The sequence below is a fragment of the Colletotrichum fructicola genome, assembly GCF_000319635.2.
Source record: "Colletotrichum fructicola Nara gc5 chromosome Unknown KSG_Nara_v1_contig09, whole genome shotgun sequence".
Taxonomy (NCBI): domain Eukaryota; kingdom Fungi; phylum Ascomycota; class Sordariomycetes; order Glomerellales; family Glomerellaceae; genus Colletotrichum; species Colletotrichum fructicola.
This window is the reverse complement of record NW_027094059.1, coordinates 3,514,106-3,526,199: the sequence shown is the minus strand read 5'-3', so window position 1 is coordinate 3,526,199 and position 12,094 is coordinate 3,514,106. Positions and strand designations below refer to the sequence as shown.

General features: G+C 49.8%; 7 protein-coding genes across 7 annotated transcripts; 3 read left to right on the top strand and 4 right to left on the bottom strand.

Annotated features, from left to right (window-relative positions):
• Window positions 1–142: 142 nt before the first annotated feature.
• CGGC5_v015326 (uncharacterized protein) lies at window positions 143–424 on the top strand (the record flags this gene model as incomplete). The annotated part of the gene is made up of 2 exons (XM_032022277.1): window positions 143–301; window positions 362–424. 2 exons carry the CDS (start codon window positions 143–145, stop codon window positions 422–424), a joined length of 222 nt encoding a protein of 73 aa, XP_031880922.1.
• Window positions 425–900: 476 nt separating this feature from the next.
• Window positions 901–1,728, bottom strand: CGGC5_v015325 (uncharacterized protein; the record flags this gene model as incomplete). Its single annotated transcript, XM_032022275.2, has 3 exons — window positions 901–1,084; window positions 1,140–1,557; window positions 1,638–1,728. The coding sequence occupies 3 exons, from the start codon at window positions 1,726–1,728 to the stop codon at window positions 901–903; spliced, it is 693 nt and encodes a 230-aa protein (XP_031880787.2).
• A 913-nt stretch (window positions 1,729–2,641) lies between these two features.
• On the bottom strand, window positions 2,642–3,808 carry CGGC5_v015324 (uncharacterized protein; the record flags this gene model as incomplete). Its single annotated transcript, XM_032022274.1, has 3 exons — window positions 2,642–2,848; window positions 2,902–3,213; window positions 3,263–3,808. 3 exons carry the CDS (start codon window positions 3,806–3,808, stop codon window positions 2,642–2,644), a joined length of 1,065 nt encoding a protein of 354 aa, XP_031880788.1.
• A 952-nt stretch (window positions 3,809–4,760) lies between these two features.
• CGGC5_v015323 (uncharacterized protein) lies at window positions 4,761–6,427 on the top strand (the record flags this gene model as incomplete). Its single annotated transcript, XM_032022273.1, has 4 exons — window positions 4,761–4,820; window positions 4,888–5,394; window positions 5,455–5,616; window positions 5,675–6,427. 4 exons carry the CDS (start codon window positions 4,761–4,763, stop codon window positions 6,425–6,427), a joined length of 1,482 nt encoding a protein of 493 aa, XP_031880916.1.
• A 308-nt stretch (window positions 6,428–6,735) lies between these two features.
• Window positions 6,736–7,047, bottom strand: CGGC5_v015322 (uncharacterized protein; the record flags this gene model as incomplete). Its single annotated transcript, XM_032022272.1, has 1 exon — window positions 6,736–7,047. The coding sequence occupies one exon, from the start codon at window positions 7,045–7,047 to the stop codon at window positions 6,736–6,738; it is 312 nt and encodes a 103-aa protein (XP_031880854.1).
• A 1,691-nt stretch (window positions 7,048–8,738) lies between these two features.
• On the bottom strand, window positions 8,739–9,302 carry CGGC5_v015321 (uncharacterized protein; the record flags this gene model as incomplete). The annotated part of the gene is made up of 3 exons (XM_032022271.2): window positions 8,739–8,814; window positions 8,875–9,032; window positions 9,090–9,302. 3 exons carry the CDS (start codon window positions 9,300–9,302, stop codon window positions 8,739–8,741), a joined length of 447 nt encoding a protein of 148 aa, XP_031880823.2.
• A 1,211-nt stretch (window positions 9,303–10,513) lies between these two features.
• Window positions 10,514–11,735, top strand: MAN4 (Mannan endo-1,4-beta-mannosidase 4; the record flags this gene model as incomplete). Its single annotated transcript, XM_032022270.1, has 3 exons — window positions 10,514–10,697; window positions 10,771–11,135; window positions 11,196–11,735. 3 exons carry the CDS (start codon window positions 10,514–10,516, stop codon window positions 11,733–11,735), a joined length of 1,089 nt encoding a protein of 362 aa, XP_031880824.1.
• Window positions 11,736–12,094: the final 359 nt, after the last annotated feature.

The following is a 12,094-nucleotide window of genomic DNA, read 5'->3' as shown; positions in this document are numbered from 1 at the left end:
TCTCTTCTTCATACCGCGCTTTTGTTACCTTAGTCAAATGAATTCTTTAAAAGTCTGCGCTGGCCTCGTCTTTGCTACACTGTCTGTTTCTTTCTGAACAAATCATCAGCCGGCGTCCATCGATTCACCTCTTTCATTCACAATGCGCTTCTCCAGCCTGGTTCCGTTCTTCGCAGCCCTGGTTCTAGCTGAGGATCAGGGCAAAGGCTGCAACCCTGACAAATACACCATGGGATGCTCAGGCCTGAACATCGTCAAGTGTTATACCTGGCCTGGTCGATCCAGCCCAACTTGGAACTTTGTAAGCCAGTGCTCACCTAAAGCGTTGGCTGTAAACTTGGAGAACACTAACTCTCCACAGGTCGAGACTTGCGAGAAGGTCTGCTGCAACGGCATTTGCACCGACACCAAGGAGGGTTGCTAGTCGCAAGAATGACTTGACATCATTGTCCCCTGCATCGGGTGCCGGGAGGTTGGAACAGAACACAACGATGATGAAGTCATCGATGCAAAGCTCGGCTACAATGTATACAAACACGCCAAATACGACAAGGTAGGCTAGATGCCTCCTAAGTATGTAATCAATGAACGATTCTTCCACTCGCTTTCGTCGAAGAAACTTCGCCACCAGACATTCTCGATGCCGTGAACGGGTGGGGCCGCGCCAACCGGGGCCGGTGTCAGCCTGCGCAACTTGGCGACCTTGATCACTGCAAATTCCGTGGATGCGACTTGGATGGCAAAGAACAACGAGCGTCTGTTGATGCAAATCTTGGAGGAGAGGTCTTAAGGAAAACGCAGGACGACAGTCATCTTGAGACAGTTCAGGTTATAGGTTGCGTGTCGAACTTTGCCTGCATTCAATATGGATAGACTTCATATTCAGCATCCTTTTACCAACTATGGTTCTTCCGGTCTACCGCTAACCCCAGCTCTAAGCCATCTCAATGCAAACTGTTGAGGATCTTTGATATCCATATCAACTTGCTTGCTCGTAAATGCCGGATTCGTCCTAACGTCTAGTGCAAACAGAGCATAGGTTTGGGCATTATTAATTCGTCTTAAGTCCGGCAGTTTGATGCATCTGCGGGTGGCTGTTTAGTCAAGGTATCGGAAACACTATGGCAGTCTTTACTTACTCTGACGGCTTGTAGGCATGGTCGGTGGAAGCCAACTCATCTGTCCAATATTCAAAATCTCCAACCACACCTGTGATGTGGGTTACTTCATGCAGCAAAGCAAACCCAGCAGCAGGTAGAAGTTGTCGTTCCAGCCTCCACGTTGACATCGATTGCTCCTCTGCCTCGTCTGATGCGACAGCTCCGTTATTGAAGAAGTATGATGGACAAATGGTAATGGTGTTCTTCAACTTGTTGGCAACAAGGTGGGTGCCTCGGGCACGGCAATCATCGGTATTGCGAACTGTTCCGCAGCCGATGACTAGGGTCTCTTCGAGATCCTCAAGCTCGGCAACGTACCATCTAGCTGAAGAGCCCAACGCTTCAATGGGATCGTACACCTCCCTTCTGATAAAGTTGACTTTGTCGGTATTGCTCGCTGGTACATAAGAGTAAGGATCAGCATCTTCGTGACCGCTTCGGTTCTAAGGGAAGACAGAGAGGAAGGGGTAGATTTACCGCCAAACCATCCAATGAATGCTGAAGTTGTTTCAGAATCATCCTCATAAAGGAAGTCATAAGCAGATTTGGCGTATCGATTCATCCACATAATAGACCTTTCGATGGCGGCAACCTGGTTGCTGTCGCAGAAAAATTGGCTGTTGCGACCTGATTCACCAGCTACAATCCCGATGTTTTGTTTTCGACTTCTCTTACTTAGCAGTGATGGAGACTCCACAGCTGCACAGTGGATCAGCATACAGTAAGAAAGGAGCCATAGTAGAACGAAGTGCATTGTTGCCCGTTGCAGAATGCAACATACGTAGGTAGGGATGAAATTGATTATGACTGCTACGTCCGCCCTCATATTATGGTGGCGAGCTGGTTCCTCCTCATATATGCGGATTTGCAATGGGAGGTCTTGATGGACATTTCAGAATCTCATATTGTTGTAAAATTTGGACGCCATCCCATGGATGACTGAGTGGTCATTGCTGATGTTCTGGGGCAGACACGGCGCTATTCGGGCGGCCCGTCCGAGAGGCGAGAAGTCTACTAACCACTAACATCGAAAGTTTAAAAGCGTGTCAAGACATCTTCGTTAAGCTTTGCAACTGTCAGGCACCTCCTTAAGAAATACATCAATAATATTATGTTTCGTGCTTCTCTGTAGTGACTTTAATTCAGTGAGTTAGGCAGCATGCCAGTTCAACCTTTCACACGGAAATGTCCGAAGAAAGCTGTCAATCTGCCCGTCGAAGTTTTAAACAACAGTGGAGGAGTTCTCTAGCAGTAAGGTTTGAGTGATTCAGTCATACTGTAGCCTCAGAGGAACGGCCAGCAGAATGCAAGGACCAGGTGGGTTGGGTTAACTCAAATGTATTGCGGCTAATAACCCGTTCTCATGCGCGGAGCCCCGTGCTCGTATTCTGAATTCTCCACCTTTCCAGGCCGCCTTCTGGCCGAGGCCGGTCCGGTCCGTATGCCGTCCAAGTCCGGATGAACCATCAAAATTTGCAGCTTCAGTGAGATGCAAGCTGCGAAATTGAGTCATCCTGGGACGGCTTGTGAGGGACCTGGCCCGGCCTATCCCCTGGCTGCCACTTCTCAGAGTCTCCAATCCGGTCGGCTGTGATTCCGGCTCTTCCGGCAGGATGGAGCCCAGCTTCGAGTTGTCTCTTATAAGAAACATTGCGAAGTCTTTCAGCCTCTGCAGGTGTGAGATGCAACTGGAATAAGTTAGCTGATTGAAAGTGTGACTTCAATTTACAATTACACTCACATAAATCTCGATCCCGATGGCATGTATAGCCAGGGCCAGCCAGACAGCCATCCCGAAGACCATGCCGGTGGCTGCTCCAGCTTCAGCAGCCGATGTTGCGCCGGGCAGGTCGGCGTGGACGACTGTTTGCTGAACCGGATTCTCCCCTGAAAAGTATGAGGCACAGTCAGGGTACAGAGCCAGTGTTCTGTTCACGTTGTCTACCATGAACGCAACTTGGTCGCAAGGACGCGATACATAGTAGGTTCCCATGTTGCTGATGATAGTGGCTGCAGTGATCTGAATTAGCCGAATAGTGATGATGGATCCGGCCTTGTTCGGACGTTAGCATGAGAGCGTTTGAAGCATTTGCCGCACATACGTAAAACCAAGCTCGTAACATCCACGCTCTGTGTTGCTCAATCTGAAGCTTCTTGATGTTGATGAACGCCAACATCATTGAGCCGATGAACATGATCGATAGGAGGCCGATGCCAGTTTGTGTCTCGATGCCGCCTCCGAATGCGTTCCGCAAGAACATGAAAATGCCCGCTGTGCTGACGAGGGACAATAGTATGATGAGATAACCGTTGATGCGATGGAAGAGCAACACCTTGTGACGAATGACCGGAACGAATTGGAAACAAGCTAGAAAGCTGGCCGGGAGGATGGCGCCGAGGTGCATCTTGATGCCGATCTGCTCGATCCGCTTTTGGTAGTAGAAACACTCCCCAGGGGCTGCACCACCGGGTCCACAGAAAATGCTGAAGTTGAGGTACTCAAAGCGGGCGAGTGTAAATCCCATGAAAGCACCGAAGAAGATGAAAAAGAGGACGAAGTTGTAGCCTTTGGCGAAACCCAATGGATTGTAGACTTTCCGTGCTGCTGCAACAAAGCCGTTGGCTGGAGGTCGTGTCGGCTGAACCATGTTCACGATTGTTGTCAGCCGAGTCTAATTTAGTTGTTTAAATTCTTGTTCTTTTCGAATATAGATTCAGAGTATGAGAGATGGGTTGATGGTGTTTGAAGCTGCTGTATTCCAATCTTCGTAAAATAGAAACCGGAAGCTCATTGTCTTATATCTCATCATTCTACTTCATCTGCATCGTGATCGGGGTCCCGGTCGGAACACAGCCTTCTGCATGCCGACAACGTCCATGGGAGATCTGCGCAGACGCGTCTTTAGGGCTGGGAGGCGCTTGAACGGTCTTGGAAAGAAAATGCGCGACAACGTCGTAGGCGGCATTAACCGTTGTGCCAGACAAGGGAAATTGGAGATGAATTCTACCGCCAGACGCCCGTCTTGGCATCTAACTCCAGCCTTCTCGCGCATCACGAAGATCGGAGAGCTGGTTCAAACACCCAATCGAGTCACAGCGCGCAGAATGCTTCCCAAATGGGCCTAGAGGTGGCTTGCTTGCCAGCGGTTGAGTGGATCGCTAAGGAGGCTTGGAATCCTTCGAGCGTTTGCAGGGCTGAAAATAAGCCAATCCTTCGTCTCCAGCAATGTGGATGCGCCTTTTGTGTTACTTCAAGTGTCGTCGTCATTGATCTCAGCGTGCATAGTTCATCGTCTAGCAGCATTCCTGAAAATTGGTTGCTGCATCATTCGTCGATTTCTAAGCCTCCACGACAACGTCTTGCGTCCAAGCCCGCGGCCCTGCGATTAAGGCTTGCTTGGTCTGGGACAGATCAGATGCAACCGCTCCGCCGGGAGATAAGCCTACTTTCCGATCGCTGTCACTCCACCGATGCCCCGGAGTAGTTAAAACGGCTCTGGCGCCCACGGCCGCTCACCTTTCCCAAATCAGAAGCATCCTGCGCCGGGTGATCCTCTCTGTGCAAACGCTTGCTTTCCCGTCTGGGATCCCACTCACAAGATGGTTGGAGTTCCGGGACGATCCAAGGGTTGCAACACATGTCGCAAGCGGAAGAAAGGAGTAAGTGCACCAGGACCCTTGGTCCCCTATCATACATGCGCCTGATCATTGACCCGGTGTACGGTAGTGCGACCTCCAGAGACCGGTATGCGGGCAGTGCCTGAAGGCTGGCATCGAGTGCGCGGGTTATGAACGGAAGCGCATCTTCGTCAATGTCACGTCCAACAACCCGAAGCCTAAAAATACAGTTCTCGCCCTTGTGGCGCCTCCCACGATCCAAGCGCCACTATTTTCTCATTCCGCTTATGAGGAAAAGATTCTTGATCTGTTTTGGGAGACATACATGCCCGATGCCCCGGCTTTCACCCCAGGAACCCCCATTGTCCGGTACTCTCATTCAGACTGGGCTGCTACATTCCAGGATCTTTACCGAACGGATGCAGCACTGCGCCAGAGCCTGCTGGCGATTAGTCTTGGAACCATCGGCCGACGCGACAAGCAAGTATGGATGATAGATGAGGGACTCAAGTTCTACTGCCAGGCACTTGGTGAATTAAACACTGCCCTACGGCATCCTACGCGATGGAGGTCAGATGCGCTGATGGTGGCTTCAAGGATCCTCGGTCTCTATGAGGTATGTGCATTCCAAGCCCCCTTCTTCCTCTGCGAAAAGCCAAGACTCATTTCATTTCAGCTCTTGTACGGCGCAGATGATAGAGAGAGACGGGGTATCTCCCAAGCCCAGAGCTGGGAAGGTCATGCCATGGGAGAAATGGCCCTAGTGGTGCAGCGAACACCACAGAGCCATGTCGACGGCCACGCGCACCAGCTTTTCTGCTCTGGGCGTGTTCATCAGGTACAACACTTCTCATCAACTATTCTTGTGGCTTCTTTTATTCTAACGCATTAATAAGACAATTACACACATCAAGCGGCGGCAAAGATGTCCTTTGAGCCATCCTATCTGGAAGACAGTACCCTGGAAGCATCATCCGAAGTCTTCCAAAGACGCACTAGTAGACATCTTTGTTGATATTCCGGGTATCCTCGAAGATCTCGACGAACTGCGTGATTGCGAACCAGGGATCGAGAAAGAGGCAAAACGGAGCAGACTGGTGAATGAGTGCTGGCGCATCGACAGAGAACTTACACGGTGGCTCGACAACATGGGCCCGACAGAAGAGTTAAAAGACCTCGAAAGAAGAGGTGTCGACAATCCCACCATGTGCGACGTCGTCATAACATCGATCATGACCTTGTTTTGGACAACTTCCATTTTGGCCTACAGCACTCTTCGCCTTGCTCTTGGCCCGAAGCCTGACATTGAGCTGCCGGAGCGAACCAACCCTAGGGTTTTCTGTACCAAGATCGCCAACATCGTCGATGTCTTCTTCCATCCAAATGCAGGGACCTTCGGAATTTCATCTGCGCCTTTGCCGATCGGCATGGCGCTGGTGTACCTGAACTCGACTGAGGAGGGGTTCAACTCAGAGGATAAACGGAAGCTTGTCAGTTTCTTCGGCATGCGGGCTAACAACGGGATTGGAATTGGAAAGTTCTTGATCAGTACCCAAAGCGACGGCATCGTGCCGAGGGGGGCAGTACAGTATCCCAAGTGCGATGCTATCAAGGACAAGGCAAAGAGGTGGATGGGTGCTGTAGGGTAGCCAGATCGTTCGGCTGTGAAGTAGTCCCTTTGTTCTAGCTACCTAGCTGTTCTGGATATTCAAAGTGCCCAATAAATCCTTAGGATAAAATAGATAACTCATACATCCAGTACATCCGATACACCCTACTTCCATCCGTACTATTCCCAAAGTCGCATAACTTAAAATAGTTCTTTCGTTCCAATGAAGCCCAGGTACGCCCATCGTACGTTTCCTGCGTCGCCAGGGTCAGGCGGAATTGCTGCAACAGTCGTGCTCAATGAGTCGTTACACTAGGGTTCAACTTCTTCACGAGGTTTTCGAGCAATTTAGGGATAGTAGCAGCCCCAGTCGTACTTCTTCTTGCCCTGAGGGTCAGCGTAGGTGTTGCCGCCGTACCTGCCGGCGCAAAAGGCACCGACGTCAAGGTTCCTTTGATTTTTGCCATCCGTGCAGTACCAGTCGTAGGCACTATTGGCAGCATTGTCTGCTTTGTCGTTTTGAGCATGGAATGATACACCCCACTGGCTAACACAGGCCGTGTTCATATTAACGCCTCCAGCCCAGGTGCGCGCGGACACGGGGGCCGCAAGCATAGCGAGGCTGGCAACGACGCCAATGATGGTGTGGCAAGCGAACATGTTGGATGGCTTGGGCTTGTGCTCTTGATTGTTAGATATGACGGCATCAGTATCTGCTTGAAAAAGGTCTTACGTATAAGGTGGTGAAGAAGCAGAGATAATTTGTGAGTAGAGGTATTGGACAGAGTTGTGAGTGTGGTGGTGAGTGATGAGACAGACTTAGATTCTTGGACTCCAAAGCCGTATTCATAGATGAATCTTCAGTTGTAGAACCCGTCTGCCGTGGTGTACAGAAAGCATGATATGAACTCCATACGGAAACTTCGAATTTGACCAATCTTCTTTGAGACTGCCGAACACGAGGTTATACAAGGCATACAGGAGGATTGCGGTTGCATATTATGCCCTAAACGGGCTCATCCACATACATAGCTATTGCATCGGCGAAGATATTGATTCCTTTTTTCCGGACTTGGAGTCAGATTGACGAGCAAGTGGGTAAATATTACCTGCATTATGCTTAGACTGTGTGGCTCTGTAGTTGTCTTGCTCTATCAGGGCCAGTCCACAGCTTAGAAGACAGCTGCCTACAGCCTGATCTAGGAATTGAATGTTGCCATTCATTCAGCTCCTCACAACATAGCCAATAGTTAGTCTTTGTTCCGAAAAGGTGCTAATTCGGATCTGCTTGAAGCTTTCAGCTTCTGTTAACGATGGAGCACCAACATCAATACCCACAGTATATTTTCACCACTGACAGATCTTCAAGGTCATCAACGAGTCGATTCCAAGTGCGAACACTAACAAAGTCATAAGTTTGTACGATACCCCGAGTACATCAGCTAAGTAATTGATGCCACTGATTTATGCTAGATGTTAATAGTAACGTTAATAAAGCAAAAGTCCATTTTGATCCTTATTGCCTTATCAAGCTCACGACGCTTTTCTTTTGCTTCCTCTCACAAGGCTTTCATAAACTTTTAGCGAGTAAGTTGCACAGAACACAGTCAGCGCTAGCAGGTGCTCCACCGTAAGCAAGAGGGGCGCAACAAACTGGCAGCGTTTCCAGACAAACAATACACATCTATTGCAGCATTGCATAAGAGTATTCGTCTGATTCTGTGAGAACAATTCATTCAAGCTTCGCAATTGCTTCACTGAAATGGATGGAGTTGTCGCTGCGCCGCTTGCGAAATTGTTCCGACCTGCTCAGCATGAACCCCTTTCTGTACTTCCGTGCCTTGCGCTAATACGAGGAACTTCTCGGACACCGGGCATAACGCTGCAGGAGAGACCACTTTCCTGGGGACACGAAGAGTATCCGGATGACCGTGTAACGATACATTGACGGGGGAGCTCACTGTCACTAGGTAGACTACATGACGGGCCACTCATACCTATAATACGTCTGCCCGGGTTCTTTAAGCTTTGTCATGCCGTTCGATTGGTTCAGCTTCTACTTGTCTCCGTCCAGAACGGGTCTCATGTCATCAATCCACATCCGGTACCAAACAGCTCATGCGCACTCAAGTGATTCCGAAGTTCGTAGGCTTGCTAAAAGCAAGCCCGTGACTTGAGAACAAAACGATATAAATCTATTCAAAAGGTGTATTCACAGCTGAGTTCTGGGTTAGTCTGTGTCCACACTCACGTCATTGTCGTTACGTACATCCAGTATTCGTGTGCATTCAGGCCTTCTTTGCTGGTGCCGTGCTTGCAATTACCTCAGGAACGTTAGTGTCAACATTCATTCAGGTACCTTGAGCCTTACCATCTTCCCACGCGTTGATCGTCTGCCCCTGAACAGTGAACTGTGGGTTACAGACACTAACGATTGTCAGTGTGTCTGTGATAGGGCGTCAGGCGACAGCCATCCACACTACATACCTTCCAAAGGTACCGCATAAATAGTTGGTCCACTTGACTTTGAAATCACCCAGCTGGCCGTCGTGACCAGAAAGTTCTTGGCCGACGGAGCAAGGCGCAGAGTCTTTGCGAGACAACGTCACATCCGGGTTGTATCGGGAGTGATCGGAGTTTGTGATCTACCCCATGTGTCAGTCTCTTCTATCCAGGTCTGTATTATGGAATTCTAGACGAACAAGAAGATTACAAGTCGCCTTGTTCACGGGTCCGGGTAGGACGCCCACGGTTGGTCCTCCGAGACCGACCGAGACCCCAGTGTGGACTTCAAGCCAAGCAGAATTAGCTCGCTGCACAATGTTCGCAGAAGCCCCGTTGTTTCCCTTAGGTGTGGCTGCAGGGAATGCTCCTGCACCCAAAGGCAGAGTCCAAAAGAGAAAGTTGGCATGCATGTTAAAAGGCAGGATGGGAATGGTATGAGATGAATTGGAATAAGACTGGTTTGGCTTATTTAGTTCTACATCGTGATGTGCAATTGAGCTTTAATAGCCCATGAGAATGGAAGTTCATTGAAGCCGACTCCAATCTCAATGTCGACATGTCTACACAGTCCAACACCTGCTGTATACACGAAACTTCAAATTTCTGCCTGAAGCTTGAACGTCGTCTTGACGGACTGCCCGAATGGTCGATGAAATGCACGAGACAAAAGGGGCAGTTGATGGGCATGTTTGCACCCCTGGTTTTTACACTTCGCAATGGCAGCGGAGAATACTGCTGTGTGTGCTTGGCTGTTCCATAGCTTCACCCAAATCCTCTTATTATCTGTCTTCCTTATCTGAAGCACATATCCCCTGGTCGCTGAGTCCGGAAGGTCCGGCATGCCCAGTGACAGTTCATGAGCTTCCCTTCATGTCAATGACCGCCCATGCTTAAACGGTCGAACTAGCTTATTTGGCCGGGAAGGGCTTCAAAAAGTCCAGGCCACTCATGTAAGGATGCATGCATTGTTACCCCAACGTGGGGCGGGCAACAGTTGATCGCCAGACAGGGGAGTATCAATATGACTCGTAGCATCGCGCCAATGTTGCACGGCTCCCTACAGCAGTTGAGCATCGTATTCGTCGCCACAAAAAGGCCGAACTGATCCCATGTGAAGCACCGGTCTTATACATTACCGACAATTGTGGTGTGCAGGCCTCCTATCCCATCGGCTGCCACGAAATGCCAGAAAACCACCCCAAGGCAGAGTAAAGCCAATCACCTTACGCCGAGAAACACGAAATACTTTCAAGTTACACCTGAGTACTCTGAATGCAGGTTGAGACATGACCATATTGTGGGTAGATTGTTTTGACGTTTGGTGGCAGCCGATGAGACAGACATTCCCTGCTAGTTTGAAGCCAACCCTGTTGGCAGATTCAGCTGCCGCTTTCAGCCAAGAGATGGTTCATCGAGCGGAACTATATGATTCCATTTCGCAGAAGCTACAGCGATCTCTCATTCTGTTAGCAGTGTGCGATCGATAGATCCAAAACCTCACTTTGTGGTTCTGAAGAATCACAATATTTAAAAGTTAACTATAAGCCCTTTTTGTTCAGCTTTCTGGGTTTCCCTGGCTTCACCCTTCATCAGCCGTCTGCTCTCGTACATGTATCTTACCATGAAGCTATACAGCCTCTTTGCTGCCTTGCTTGGCCTATCTCTCTCTGCAACTTGCCAGGCAGCCAAGTCGTTTTCGGCTTCGAACCTCTACTATGCTGCTGGCTTAAACACCCAGCAGCAGACATTCCTGTTCGAAGGTCTCCAGAGCGCTGGTATCAAGGTTCTGCGCGTTTGGCTCGATGGTAGATGTCCCTTGTGATTCTTCAGAGTTCCAAGTAATTTTGCTAACCTAGTATACCCTACCCATCGACACAGGCCAATCCGAAAGCCAGAAGGGCAGCAACATTGACACTTTTAACCCTCTCCAAGGCGACAGTCCTGACGCCTGGGACGAAACAGTGCTCAACCGACTTGACAGCTTCATGAACCGCGCCCATGGCTATGGCATCAAGCTTCTCATCTCCATCCACAGCTATAACGCGCTCGAAGGAAACCGTGATTTCTATGGAAAGTGGTATGGCACCGGAGACTTTTACACCAACAACGATGCCATGACCTACTTCAAAACCCGTATCGCACGCGTCCTTGGTCATGTCAACCCTAACAGCGGCAAAACATGGGCGCAGAGCTCTGAGTATATCTTTGCATTTGAGGCACAGAATGAGGCCATGCACCCCCAGGTAGACACAGATCTGATCACCGCCAAAATACTTGACTTAACTGACTCTCTTTCACCACAGGGCAATCCAGCAGCTTTGGCGTCGTGGCAGTGCACTATGGCCCAGTCGATCAAGGACAACCTTAAAGGGAACTCCGATATCTTAGTTACAACCGGAGGTGGTGCCTACGTCGACAACTCTCTTCTGGATCCTTACTTTAGCTGTGCCGCTCTTGACGTCCTTGCCATCCACGCATACGGTGTTGACGATTTCGCCACGTCAAAGCTTCGACCGTATGTCACTAAGGCCCAGAATGCCGGAAAGAAGCTCATCATGCAAGAATGGGGCGCTTGCTACACGGATGCTCCCAATCACGACTGCAACGGCGGAAGTCCGCTCGGCACTAGCACCAGAGATTCGAACATTCGCAACTGGGCCGCCAGTATTGACGCTGCAGGGATCCCGTGGTTCTACTGGCAAATTCTTCCCAATGCCGACCCCCACCAGGGTTGGGATTACGAGGTGGGAATCAACGATGTGAATTGGGATGCAGTCAAGACAGCTGGCCTTGCCGCTGGTCAGGCCGAGTCTGCCTTTGACTTTGATCGCTATCTGTTGTAGGAAACCAATTTTATGGGGCGGCTTGAGGCAGCGAACACCGCAACCTGGAATTGCAAGGGAATGTTCATGGCATGGGATACGCGACAAGCTGAAAGACGCAATCATCCCTGGTGTGATCTCTGCGTAGAAAAGCTGTCCAGGGTGTGTCACACTAGGGCAATTTAGAGCAGGCAGCAATTTTACACTTGTAGGGTTGGATTCGGTTTCTGTGACTCCACAACTCAGCCCACAACCTCAGCTTCTTATTGCGTAAATTTCACAGCCTTACCCACAACGACGAGGCAATGTCCTCTTCAGCATCAATCGCCCTGATGGTCTAGCGGTATGATTCTCCCTTAGGGATTTGGCTTCCATCCATT